Source organism: Sturnira hondurensis, unplaced genomic scaffold, assembly GCF_014824575.4.
Source record: "Sturnira hondurensis isolate 20B ecotype Veracruz unplaced genomic scaffold, ASM1482457v3 Scaffold0002597, whole genome shotgun sequence".
Lineage (NCBI taxonomy): Eukaryota > Metazoa > Chordata > Mammalia > Chiroptera > Phyllostomidae > Sturnira > Sturnira hondurensis.
The window spans coordinates 2,170,995-2,184,797 of NW_028075228.1; the positions used below are offsets into that span (position 1 = coordinate 2,170,995).

The window sequence follows — 13,803 nt, forward strand, 5'->3', positions numbered from 1 at the left end:
TCTCCCAGAAAAGCTCATGTTTTGCTTATCCCCTATTTGCGTTAGTATGTTATAAAGCTAGTACAGGGGAGCAGGCTCTTGGGGGGTTTGTTATGTTTGCTTGGTCTCAGCCCAGGTTTCCAGCAAGTCCCTGGTTCCTGTACAAACGACCAGATGTTAGTTTGAACGGGGGAAGGAAATGTATATTCTGGAGGCCCCACTGAAAAGAAACATTCTTCCTGTGGTGGGAGAGTCCCAGGGTTTCAAAGAACAGACTTCCGTTTATATTCGGGCTACTGGGTCTTCCAGCAGCAGACAGGCAAGAGTCTGACTGGTGAGAGGATTCATCAGTAAAGAATTCTGGGGGCAGTTTGATGTTGGTGGGGGCGAGCGTGGAGCTGTGGTCCGTGGGCTCCAGGTCTACACGGAGGGCAAGCTTGGGAAAGCCTCTGACCTCTGCATCTCTTTACCTGCCAGATGAAGGAGCGAGGCTCTGTGCTCACAAGTCCCTTCCCATCCCTGCAGTCTCTGGTTCTGGCTCTGTTGCTGGCAACAGTGGGAAGTGATTTTCTGAAGGTTATTTTTGGTGGAGATCTGGCAGGCATCCATCTGGTGGCAAATACACGCCTCATGCAGTTTGTATCATTCCTTTTGGAGACGTAGGTACCTACATAGAAATCTAAGATGCTTGAGCTGGAAGAGACCACTAAAACCATTTAGGTACCAATTTTTTTTTTTAATGGATGGAGGACCTGAGCCCCTGAAAGGTTATGTGACATTTAGTGATCAGCATCATTATCATCATCGTCGTCTGGCAGCACTTTACAAAGTGATTTCCCCGCCATTGTTTCCGTTTATCTTGCCGATGCTCCTCCTTTTGCAGGTGGGGAGGCTGAGGCTCAGAGAGGCTGAGCAACTTGTTCACTGTGATGCAGCAAGGTAGAGCTAAACTGCAAATCCAGGTCTTAAAATAATTATAGCGTTCCGTGGGATTCCCTGGAAATCCCAGACAGTCCCAAGCTACTGTGGGAAAGGATGAATTCTGCCGTGATACACAGATCTGTTACTGACTGACTGAATGAACTAATCAGTGAGCCGAGTGATCCCATTCACTCATCTGAGGGGTGCCTCCAGTGGGTGTGTCCTGGACTAGGTGCCGAGAATACAGGGATGAACAAGGCAGAAATGGTCCCTCTCCTGGGAACTCAACAGGGTGGTCTTTAACTCACAGCCTTACAAACTGTGTCCACCAGTTTGTGTCCAATTCAACTTTCTCTGACTTAGATAAAACACCCGCCACTCCTGCCTTCTCACACTTAAGTTCTGGACAAGATGACACAGACGTGCATTAGTACCCACGGGGTTACCTTCTGTGTGTGTGAGCATATTGCCAGTCTCAGTGTCTCAGAGCCCAGGGCATCTCGTGGAGGGCCGTTGGTCAGACAGGCTCTTGATCACTAAGCAATGCATTTTGGTGGCATGTGGTCTCTGGCTGCCCAGTGCAACAAACTCATTTTCCACCACTGATACAAGGTGCCAGGTGGAAGTGCCACTGCCTGCATTTCATGGTCCCATAACTCCTTTGATTACCTTTTATACTTTAAAGGGTAAAGTGGACAGGGGCACGTTTGGTGTCAGACATGGGTTCGAATCCTACTTCCAATCGTTACACCTCAGGGATTACTGGCAACCTATTTAACGTCCCGTCATAAATTAAAACACAACACAAAAACCACAAAGGTCAATCTGCTCAAATATCCTCACTCCTTGAAGGCAAAAAAAAAAAACCAAAAACACCACTCTTGGATTTCTAACCGCAGAACATCTCCATTAGTCTTGCAGTTTGAACCCACCTGAGAGGTTTTCTTCCTCCATGCTCACAGTGCTCTTAGCCAGCAGTGAATTCAGAGTTTATGAGTTAAAACATTTTTGTATACCTGGTAGGGAAAGCTATATTTCTATGTGTCTTAAGCAATTAAGACATAATTCATATCTGTGTGTATGTTAAGGGGAATAGAAGATTATCTCATGAAAACACAGAATTTTATGACTAGATGAGACCCTAATGGCCTTCTCACCAACACCCTTATTTCAAGTCAAAAAAGACGGCAGGAAGCTTTACGAGTTGATCAAGAGCAGAGTCATGAGCTGAACCAGTTCTCCTGTTTTATAGTCCAGTGTTTCCTGCTACAAATGCTTTCTATGGTAAAGACCAAACAGAAAATACCACCAGCCTGTCGTATTTGACACACAGAGGAGCTGATGCACACAGGGACCCGGGAATTCACTCCATGGCTCTGCACTGTTTTGCAGACTTGTCCCAGCCAGCCAGTAGCACAAGCTCACTTCAACGAAAAGTAAGGTGTCCAATAATGACCACTGTATCTGTAGCAGTTGTCCATGCAAATCTAGTAGCAAAGTGCAACTAGAAGCGAGCTAAGCCATGTACATCAGAGCCACCCAGAGGGTCATTAAAATACAGAGTCTCTGCCCTTGATACAGGGTGCAGCCAAGGGGGGTTCCAGAAAAGATTTGGAATGGTGTCCAGAACTCAAAGTGTACAGGAATATTGGAGGAAATATTAAGATGTCCTCACCGCCCCCCCCCCCCAGGTGTCAGCTGGGGGAAGGGACGAATGGAGCAGGGCCATTGAGAGCTGTTTTGCATAGCAACAGTTTTGCAGCTAACCTCTGGAATGGTATTTAACATATCTATAACCTTTAACTGGTTTCATAGATATGTTAAATAGCTGTGGCCAAGTTTTGGGCCAGGGAGAAGTGAGTTGCAGCTACCCAGGTAGGAATTGGGAGCTGCTTCTCGGAGAGAGGGCCTGCTAGAGAGCCATGTGGCTTTAGCAGAGTGAGGACCCCCTCTTGGCCAGATGAGGGGGAGAGCCACGCTATTTAGAAAGATGTAGACCCCTGTAGCCATTAGGAGGGAGAGCCATGCAGTTTCAGCAGAGTGCAGACCCCCTCTTGGCCAGGTGAAAGGGAAGACCACGCAGCTTTGCCAGAATAGAGATCCCTACGGCCAGGTGAAGAAGAAAGACACGGCTTTGGCGTGCTCCCTTTGGCCGAGTGGCCTGGAAAGCAGGAGAGACTTTGACTAGGACTTGGTACAAAGAACTCTTGCCGGTGAAAGGTGCCGCATGACTTTGGATTACTTGGAGATCCTGCCTGGACAGGCAGGCGACACAGCTCACGTGCCAGCGACCTGAAAACGGACGTGTGCTCTTTTCCTGATTTACGGTACCCGGAGTTGGGACAGTGGGAGAAGGGAGCGCTGTGTGTGTGTGTGTGTAGGTGTATATCCTTAAAGACTTTAATATTTTAAGGAAGGCATTAGGCCTAAATAGCATTAAATAAACATTTTGTTTCCTTTTCACAAATCTCTGGCATTGAGAGATGTGTTTCCAATTGGCGGCGGACAGAAGAACCCTGTAGATATTAGAGTATCGTCCTTGGGAGGGACCCCTGTTTTCTGTAGCAGTTTTTGGCATCCCTCGGTGGGCCAAGTATTGCCCCCCCCCCTCGGACCCTTTGTTCGGTAACACCCTGACCCTGAACCTCTGGAGGGCGCCTACACTTCTGCAGCTGAGAGCCAGATTCCACCACAAAGGTGTGTTCTGAGCTCATGTGCCTCAAGCTAACAGTTCTTGGGGAGACTGCGCCAGGGGGTTAGAGTGGCTTAGAAAGGAGTGTTCCTATAAAACCTGGTCATAGAGGGGACTGGACTGAGCTAGACTGCATAGACACCAGAGACGGAGGAAAAGGTAGCATGTTGTAGCTCAGAATTTGTTTCAAAACTTGCTCTTTACATACTGGTTTATGAAATTATTTGGTGATAGGATTTAAGCCATTTTTTTCATTCAAGAAACATTTTTTGAATTAAGGAAGTCTGGATCTTACAGGATGTGCATGCATCTCACAAATGGTTTTTCTTTGCCTTATTGCAGCAGGCAGGGGTTGAAGCCTCTACCGCCACCTGGTGGCAGCACTGGAATCCGCATTCTCTCAGGCATTTACTGGAAGCACATAAGGGCTGGCTTGGGGCCAGGTGACTGGGACATGGCGCCCACCTTCCAGGGTGCCATTTCAGCAGGACATCAGTCGACAGTGAAATCACATGGCTTCAGTGTACACAGTGTCACAGCAATACCACAGCCCACCAAACAGGCGATCTAACACGAATCCCACTGGTTTCATTTTTCAGGAATCAGTGGTGGCCCCTTGGAAAACCACTACCGGCTAAAGCAGTTCCACTTCCACTGGGGAGCAGTGAATGAGTGGGGCTCGGAGCACACGGTGGATGGCCACGTGTACCCAGCCGAGGTTTGTAGATGTCACCACTGCAGCGGCAAATGCTTTCTCCGTGCCCAGCGTGTGTGCAAGACAGCCAACCACCCCAGTGGCTGAGAAGGGGGGCTTTTCTGGGATGTGGGGCTCTCTGTGCTCAAACCAAAGCAACTGGCCACCCTGTCCATTCAATCACACACTGTCCTAAAGGGAGGGTATTATAAGCACTTTCATGTAACAGAAGAAGAGACTGAAGTTCTGAGTGGTTAGGTAACTTACCAGAACCAGACGGCTGGGATTCAGGAACAATCTGTGCCCCTGACAGCTTCTCCCTCAGCCCCGTGCTCACGGGGGGGGGGGGGGGATGGGTGNTCTCATGGGGGGGGGGTGATTTTGGACCTGCCCCTTCCTGTCCTTCCAGGCATTTGAGGCTCCTGCTGAGAATCTGAAAAATCTTTGCAATAGAGATCATCCTAGAACAAAGTGACATTTGCAACATTCAAAAATGGGAATCAGGGGAAAAAAGGAGCAGATAAATGTTAGGAATTGGTGTTTGTAGTTATGGTGGGGTGATAACTGGTGCCTTATAGATTTCCACCAATATTTTATTCTGAAATTCTTTGAAAAAAATGTCAAGAACTGTACAGGGAGTGAGAGCCCACAAGTCCGCCCCCCAGATCTTATGATTAACATTTTGCTGTGTTCACTTGATCACACCCCTGTCCACCCACCCATCCCTTCCTCCACCCACCAACCACCTGAATGTCAAATGCATTTCAAGTTATGAGCTGCATTTTTTTCCCAACATTTTGTTGCCCACGTTACAGAGCAATACTATAGTTAAAACCAAAGTCAGCCAAACTAAAAATCACCTGTAGTCACACACCCAGAGGTGACCTCTAGGGATAGCTTTTAAATAGGGAGTTACATCTATTGTTATAATTATACACATTTACAAGCATGACAAAAGGAACACACCTCCTTTCATCTGACAGCACACCTTTTATCTTCGTAACTGTGTATCCTCACCATGGCTTTTAATGAACAATTATTTTAACAGGGAGGTTGTTGTAATTTATTAGCATAGAGGCAAGATCCTGGCCGGGACCTACAAGGGGCTCTCTCTGACTCAGATCCCTCCTGGCCTTGCCTGTGACTCGGGTTGTGGGGTGCTGTTTCCTGTGGGGGGGAGCGTTGCAAGGCAAAGCTGCTCCCAACATGGTGTCTGTGAACGAAGGAGGCTGCTGCCTCCATTTCTGGGAGGTTGCAATAGGGCAGCAGGTGGGGGTTTCCAGATCATCTATGGATGGGCCTCACCACCCTCTCTGTCCACAATGCATGTGTCTGGGAGCATTGGGACTTGGGAGTGAGGTGCCACCTGCAGCACAGGTGGTGGACCCAGCACCCCAGCAGAGGATCCTGGGGCCCTGGGATCCAGCAACTGTGTGGGGAAGGCTTGCTGGACTCTGTCCTTGAAGACTCGGGGTTTGGGTCACCATTCAGAAAGGCCTTCTCCATGACTCATTCCCATAGGAGGAAGTCTGTATAGACACCCAGGCCCTTCTAGGTTCTGAGCCAAACCCAGCATTGACATCCACGCTCTTGTCACAGGGAACCCAGAGCTGGCCCAGGGGTCCTGGCTCTGCCCCCGCTTGCCAGTGACCCAGGAAAGCCTGTTTCCCAAGCCGTTTCCCTGCCCCTGGTTTAAATCCGTGTCATCTGGTCCATGCTGATGCCAAATCTGGACTTGGGGAAACGGAAGGAGGGATGCGAAATAAGGACCTAGAGGAAGTTCAAGGGAGGGTGACCAAGGCAGAAAAAATGCAGTCTCTGGGGCATTAACAACTATTCGTCGTTTATCTAAAATCCGAATTTGACTGAGAGTCCTCTATTTGGTCCAGCAAACCACATTCAAGGATATCTGAAGCATACGAAAAATAGCAAGAAATCCAGCCACCCATTTTTATTTTATAAAGTCAAAATGAGCCTATTGCTCTCCCACCGAAATCACTGAGGTGCTTGCTGTGCGTGACTTTGCCAGCCCTTTGGGGCGCCAGGCAGGCTGCTGGCGCTGGCATTCCTGAGCCGGCAGCTCGACCCAACTCCTTGCATGAGTGAGTAGGCAGGTGGGGCTGCCACGGAGGGGCAGTGACAGCTTTACTTCTTGCCGTCTTGTGATAGGTGCAAGTTCTCTTTCTCCTGTGTTTCAGCTGCATTTAGTTCACTGGAATTCTGCGAAATACCAAAGCTACAAAGAAGCTGTAATGGGAGAGAATGGCTTGGCTGTGATAGGCGTATTTTTAAAGGTACTCTCTTGCTGGGGCGTAGCTCTCCTAATGGAGAAAGTGGTGCACAGTAAAGAAGAACGTCTTTTGAAATGCTGCCTGCGTAGAACGAGGGGTGCTCAGCGCCCTGTCCCCCACCTTTTTCAATGAACACTTGTGTGTCTGTGCTGTGCAGCTGGGGGCCCATCACGAGGCACTGCAGACGTTGGTGGAAGTCTTGCCGGAAATAAAACATAAGGTAAGCTACGTATATCAAAATCAGCATAATTGGGGAGGCAAAACTGTCTAGAATATTGACTCGTTTGCGAGAGGGAAACAACTAGTGTGGTGGAGAGTGTTGCAGAGAGGGTCTGAGCCCCACTCTGGAAATGGGGCGCACTGGGGCAGCTCCAGAAGTGTCACTAGCTGGCTCCCTCTCTGTCATTGTGCCCCTGACCACCCCAGCCCCGAGGGCACGGAGACCACAGAGAGGGGAAGTCCTCTCCCCACCCTGTCTTGTGTAGCAGAGTAGATCTTGGCCCAGCTCCCCTTGGACACCTTGTTGCATTAAACATGATTCAAAAAGATGGCAAGGACAACAATGTAGCTTTTCTCCAACATCAGCTAAGAAAGGACTTTGATGGAGAAGTGGAAATTCCAAAGAAATGCAGTTTATTTGTTCGGTCCCAAACAAAAGCCTTCTGAGACAGAAGCAGTCACCGTAGTCCTTGAACAAGTGGATGGTTGGGGCTCCCACCTGTCTTAACAATGGTGAGCTTGGCTCCACAGGAAAGCAGGGGGTCAGCCCTTCCTCGGTTGGTTCACAGGGGTCCTTTGATCTGTGTGGTGCATTCCCCTTGATGTTGACCTCTGGGTGGGCCTTATGGGACCGAGACCAGATCACCCTTCCCACACCCCACTGCCATGTCTGCCAGCTCAGAAACTCCACAAGGTCAAGGTGCTCAGTGTATCCTCTTCCTCACTGGTCTTCAGCCAGAGTAAACCTGGGATGTTTTCCCCATCAGCATCCACCCCCTACAAGCCATGGTCTCCGCCTCCTGGTGGGAAAGAAAGGAGCTGGCTGCGAGGTCCTGTTTACTCACGGGGACATTTTCCTTCTATGGAAGGCTCTGCAGTGCGTGCACACACACACACACACACACACACACACACACACATAGGCTAACTGAGGGTCTCCTGGGCCAACCGCATGGGAGAAAGGGTGTCAGTGCAGTGACAGAAGACGCTGCCTGGGCTCCATTCTGGTCCTGATGATCATCTCAGGGCCTCAGTTTCCTCACCTAAAAAAATGAGTTAGAATCTTAAGACGTAAAAGGCCCAACCTTGGCAAGCAGCAGCCCACGCGCCACGGGTTGGGAAGCATGATCCACGAGAGTCACTTGTCACAGTCTGTGCTCTGTCCTGGGTTCTGTGTCAATTTTAAAAAAGTTTGCAGCGTTACGAGTCACCTCGGTGGTGTCCATTCTATCGGTTTTGACAAATGTGTAGAGTCCTGGGTCCCCCTCCTAGGACCACACAGAAAAGTGCCCCACCCCACGCATTCCGTCCTGTGGCCCTGGTACGGTCAAGCCTCCTGCCCCCAAGCCTCGGTGACGACCGATTTGCTCCAAACCTCATGATTTTTCCTCTTCTCCCACTGTCATTCTGCCATGTTGTACTGGATGGAGCTTTCTTTGTGAGCCACCAACCCTCCTTTGCAGTGGGATGTGCATTTTAGAGAAGAGAACAGTGAAGGCTTACGGCAGAGGCGCCCATCCGCTGGGAACTGGACTGTCTGTATCCGTGATGGCTGGTGGTCCGGATTGTGCCCTGGGCTCCCACCTAAGACTCCAGCCAGCAGGGCCGACAGCCTCGTACAGAAGGGGCCCCGCCTGGCTTTGGGGGCCCCGCCGGGGGAGAGCTTTCTGTATCACAGGCTGTTCCGAATGCTAACACGCTTTCAGGACAGGACACACACCTCCCGGGAACCTTACTAGAAACACATAGACAATTGGCAAGGAACTGGCAGTGAGCAGAGTGCTGGGGCCGCCCGCTGCTCCTTGTGATCTGCAGCCTTTGCATCCACCCCGCAGCCTGCACGGAGGGAGGAACCAGTCCTGGCTCTTAAAAAAATTATTATTTTATTGTTTGTGCTATTACAGCTGTCCCAGTTTTCCCCCTTTGTCCCCCTCCACCCAACCACCCACTCCCTCAGGCAATCCTCACACCATTGTCCACACCCATGGGCCATGCATATATGTTCTTCGGCTTCTCCATTTCCTATACTGTACTTTACATCCCCCTGGCTGTGCTGTAACTACCTGTTTGTACTTCTTCATGCCCTCACCTCTTCACCCACCCCTGCCACCCCTCCCATCTGGCAACCATCAAAACGCTCTCTGTATCTATGATTGTTTCTGTTCTGCTTGTTTATTTTGTTTTTTAGATTCAATTGTTGATAGATATGTATTTATTGCCACTTTATTGTTCATAGTTTTTATCTTCTTTTTAAAGAAGATCTTTTAACATTTCATATAATAATGGCTTGGTGGTGATGAACTCCTTGAACTTGACCTTATCTGAGAAGCGCTTTATCTGCCCTTCCATTCTAAGTGACAGCTTTGCTGGACAGAGTCATCTCGGATGTAGGTCCTTGCTTTTCATCACTTTGAATAGTTCTTGCCTGTCCCTTTTGGCCTATCAAGTTTCTTTTGAGAAATCAGCTCAAGGTCTTATTAGAGGTCTCTTGTCGGTGACTAACTGCTTTTCTCTTGTATTTAGGCTTTGGCATTTCGATTAATATGTGTCTTGATGGGGATTTCTTTGGGTTTCTCTCTGTTCTTTGGGTTCTCTGCACTTTCTGGACTTGCGAGTCTACTTCCCTCGTCAAGTCAGGGAGGTTTTCTGTCATTACTCCTTCCTATGGGTCTCCAATTTCTTGCTCTTTCTCTTCTCCTTCCAACTTTGAGGCAGACCTCCCGCAGGACCCGGGTTCTGTCTAACGGATTTGAGGAAGTCATTTTCATCTACCTTTCTTTGTCAATCACATAAAAATACCCCTTGAAGGGTGGTTCTGGAAAGTCAAGGCAATAGTCTCAGAAGCTGTTTGGCAGCCTTTGGGGCTGGGCACTAGAGGGAGGACAGGGGGTACACCCACTAGTACTTTTTGCATTTTGTCCCAGGTACATAGGTGACCTGTTTCCTTCAGGAATTAAGTAGAGCAAAAATGAAATGAATACCCTGCAGCCATAAAAAAGAATGAAACGCCAACACACACTACACCGTGGACGAACCTTGACGATATAAGCTGAGTGAGAGAAGCCAGTCACAAAAGTCCACACGTTGTATGGTCCCACACAGGGGAAATGTCCAGAACAGGCAGATCCCCCTGGGTGGAGAGCAGGTCAGCGGGGCCTGTGGCAGAGTGGGGTGGTGTGGAGAGGTTGGGGCAGCAGAGCCACACAGCACTTACTGGGGCTCCTTTTTATTTCTGGAAGGTTTTTTAAAAGATTTTATTTATTTATCTTTAGAAGGGAAGGGAAGGAGAGAAATATCAATGTATGGTTGCCTCTCATGAGTCCCTCCTGGGAACTGGCCTGCAACCCAGGCATGTGCCCTGACTGGGAATCGAACTGCGATCATGTGGTTAGCAGGCAAGCGCTCAATCCACTGAGCTACACCAGCCAGGGCTCTGGAGTTCTTTTTCGAAGTGATGAAAACACTCTAAACTTGCCTGTGGTGACTGAGAGCTGCACATATCTCTCTGTGAATATACTAAAAGCCATAAATTGAATACTTCGGGTTTTTTTAAGATTTTATTTATTTACTTTAGAGACACAGGAAGGGAAAGAAAGAGAGGGAGAGAAACATCAAGTGTGGTTGCCTCTTGAGCACTCCCTACTGGGGACCTGGCCCACAACCCAGGCATGTGGCCTGACTGGGAATCGAACTGGCAACCCTTTAGTTCACAGGCTCGTACTTGATCCTCGGAGCCACACCAGCCGTGGCAATGGCATACTTTAAAGGAGTGAATTCTGTGCTGTGTGAATGAGATTGCAGTACTGCTATTTTGAAGCCATTCCGAGATGACCAGTTACAGAGTGGAATGACACCTGGCACACGCAGTGTGAACCAATTTACTTCTTTCTTGTCAGCAGCTTCCCTAGCATTGCCCGTTTCTGGCTGATGAAAGCCAGCTGTCCGTGTACACGCGAGTGTGTCTGGGTCCTTTGATTTTTGCCTTTGAAGGCCAGGTGGAAGGATTTGATGCCCAGGGAGGCCTCCTTCCTGGGGAGAGGATGTCTGCTTCCTGCTTGAATGTCCTTCTGCAGTGCCCAGCCCGGGCTGGATCCGAGGGAAGCTGTGCTGCTGACAGGCCTGGCCCTACATCAGCCTCCAGTCTCACCTGATCACAGAGGGGCAGAAGCCACCATCCTGGGCCTGTCAACCCAAGGGACCCTGGGGGATCATTTCCCATCCGTGCAAAAGCTTGCTCAGGTGTCTTTGGCTTACAAGGGGGCAGACAGTGGCCCAGAGGCCCTCCTTCCTCTTCACACGCCTGGCGCTGTGCCGGGCAGCACCAGGATAGTGGCCCCTTGCTCCTGCCTTTGCTGGTGGGTTTCCTCCGTGGTCCCAAGCCCTGAGCAGAAGCAGGGGTGTCCCCACCTGCAGGCTCCCCTGACCACATCTCTTTTTATTGCTTTTGGTCTCATTTATTCATGCCAGCCTCTTTGCTGTTCCTCTAGCCTCTCGGGGCCTCCACTCTGTCCACCCCAGAACCTGCATAGCCTCTCTGCCACCTCCTCCCTGTCTTTGCTCAGGTGACACTCTCCCAGTGAGGCCTCAGGTCCACCCCCTTAAACCCGCCCCCCCCACACACACTACCCTGCTTTATTTTCCTCCATCATGCTTATCACGGTGTAAACTGCTAGGTACATCCTTATTATTTGGCATGCTATTGCTACCCTCCTGTAAAAGGCAAGTGCCCCGAGGGCAGGTGGGTGGTTTTGTACCCCAGCACCTAAGATAGAGTCAGACTCACTGTGGGTGCGCAACGCACACAGCTGCGAGTGAGTGAGTGAGTGAGTGAGCGAGTCGGTGCTGGCGTCTGTCAGCGGCCTCCCTTGGAACTCAGAAAGGCAGGTTTCCCCACATCCTTTATGAAGCACAGAAAGTGAGCGAACACGAATTCTGAAGTTCAGAACAAGGGGTTCCAAGCAGAATGTGCCGGCAGGAGTCCCCATGGGAGCAGCACAGAGATCCGGGCACCCAGCGGCCAAGAACGGCTGTCTGGGTCCATCGTTCCCACCCGCTCCCGGTGGTACGGGGGATTCTGGCATGAGAGTCAGGGAACAGGCTCGACGCAGGGCATCCTCCTGCGCGCACGTCCTTACCACGGCTCTTGCATCAGGGGCGGCTGCTCTAGGAGACGTTCAGCTGTCTTAAACGGGCAGCCACGGTGGAAAACAGTCTGGCAGTTCTTCAAAACACTCAACGCAGAATTCCCATAGGATCTAGCCCTTCCACTTCTGGGTATAAACGCAAAGTAATGGAAAGCTGGGTCTTGAAGAGATAGCACAGCTTATTCGGGTTCACGGCAGCATTACTCACCACAGCCAAGGGAGGGACGCAGCCCAAGCTTTACCCGCTGACAGAGGCCTGGATAAACACGGTGTGGCCTTAGAAAGGGAGGAACCTCGGACACGGGCTGCAATCCAGACGGACCCTGAAGACCTACTGCTGAGGGAGCTACGCCCGTCACAAAAGGGCAAGTGCTGCATGAGTCCCCTCACACAAGGTTCCTCGGGGGCCGGATTCACAGCCACGGGGGGCAGGATGGTGGTGGCCTGGCCGGGTGGCGCAGCTGGTTGGCGCATCGTCCCACACACCAGAAGGCTGCGTTCGGTCTCCGGTCAGGGCACGTGCCTAGGTTGCAGGTTTGATCCCCAGTCAGGGTGCGTACGGGAGGTGCTGATCGATGTTTCTCTCTCACGTCGATGTCTCTCTCTCTCTCTCTCTCTCTACCCCCACCCCTTCCTCTCTCTCTAAAATCAATAATTCCTTGGGTGAGGGATGTTTAAAAAGTAGAAAGAGTAGGATGGTGGGTGCCGGGGCCTCGGGTGTGAGTGTTAAGCGGCGGCAGTTCCAGGCTGAGAAGACGTGAGGTCCTGCAGGTGGACGGTGGGGACGGTGGTGTAGCGGTGCGAAGGAGCTCGATGCCGCAGACTTGAAAATGGTCACAAACAGTAGACTTCATGTTGTGCATGTTACTTTACCACAATTTTTGAAAGTGTGATGTTTTCACAGCCTAGGCCTATGAAAGCAAATAACTTTCAAAGAAAAACCACAAGCATTCAGTGGGGATTCGTGTTCTGCTGCGAGAGTCATTTGTCCTTGTTGCTGCTTCCCAGTGTGGTAACCGTGGCCTCAACAGCCTTTATCTTGGGGCGCACACTTCCCCCGTAGCGACATGGCGGACACATCTCGGAGATAAAGAAGCGAGCCCCATTCCCTTCCTTCCTGGGCCCCCGCATCTCTGCCCAGGCGCTGACGCAGCCTGTGGTCTGTCTCTCAGGACGCACGGGCAGCTGTGGGCCCCTTTGAGCCCTCCTGTCTGCTGCCCAACTGCCAGGATTACTGGACCTACCCGGGCTCGCTCACCACGCCCCCACTAACCGAGTCAGTCACCTGGATCATCCTGAAGAAGCCCATTGAAGTGGCGGCGCACCAGGTGAGCTGTGCCTGGAGGGGTGCAGTGGGACGTCACTGAAGAAAGTGCCGGAAAGTGTCCCTGAGATACTGTGAGCAAGCATCATGGGTTTTATCTTTGGGTGCATTTTGGATGTTCCTGCACGAGAAGAATTTTCCAGTTGAAATACAAGTTTGTTGAGATTGGACAGAGGTTCAGAAACCACAAGTCTTCTGACTTTGAGGTATTAACATCTGAGAGAAACAGAGAGGGATGGGAGGCAGGGGCAGGGAAAGGAAGAGGGAACTGATATGGGGAGAAACAGGGACATTTTAGCTGATCTAATCTTTAGTGGTTTAGAGTTCAGACATGGCAAGCATCCCTAATGACTAATGGTGGAACTTGGTCCGTGCTTCCTCTTCAGTCTGCCAGGATGAAGTTCCTTTAAAAGAACAGAGGTGACATTATAATGGTGACCCAGGTCCTTGCTCATAACAGGCCCACAATAGGTATTTGTTGGTGAATAAATTAACCGAGAAAGGGAGGCCACAGACGGGTGTGGGGAAGCCGCTGCAGA

At 50.5% G+C, this 13,803-nt stretch overlaps 1 protein-coding gene across 3 annotated transcripts in view; it reads left to right on the forward strand.

Annotated features, from left to right (window-relative positions):
• Positions 1-13,803, forward strand: part of CA5A (carbonic anhydrase 5A) — a 36,665-nt gene that overhangs the window by 20,087 nt on the left and 2,775 nt on the right. Inside the window, exons 3-6 of one of the 3 annotated variants that reach the window (XM_037040214.1) lie at positions 4,192-4,310; positions 6,485-6,580; positions 6,735-6,797; positions 13,113-13,268. In XM_037040214.1, coding sequence (XP_036896109.1) covers positions 4,192-4,310; positions 6,485-6,580; positions 6,735-6,797; positions 13,113-13,268 — 434 coding nt within the window. Of the gene's footprint in view, positions 1-4,191; positions 4,311-6,484; positions 6,581-6,734; positions 6,798-8,259; positions 8,576-13,112; positions 13,269-13,803 lie in introns of those variants that run through there. The other 2 variants (XM_037040215.1, XM_037040216.1) reach the window with 2 other exon arrangements.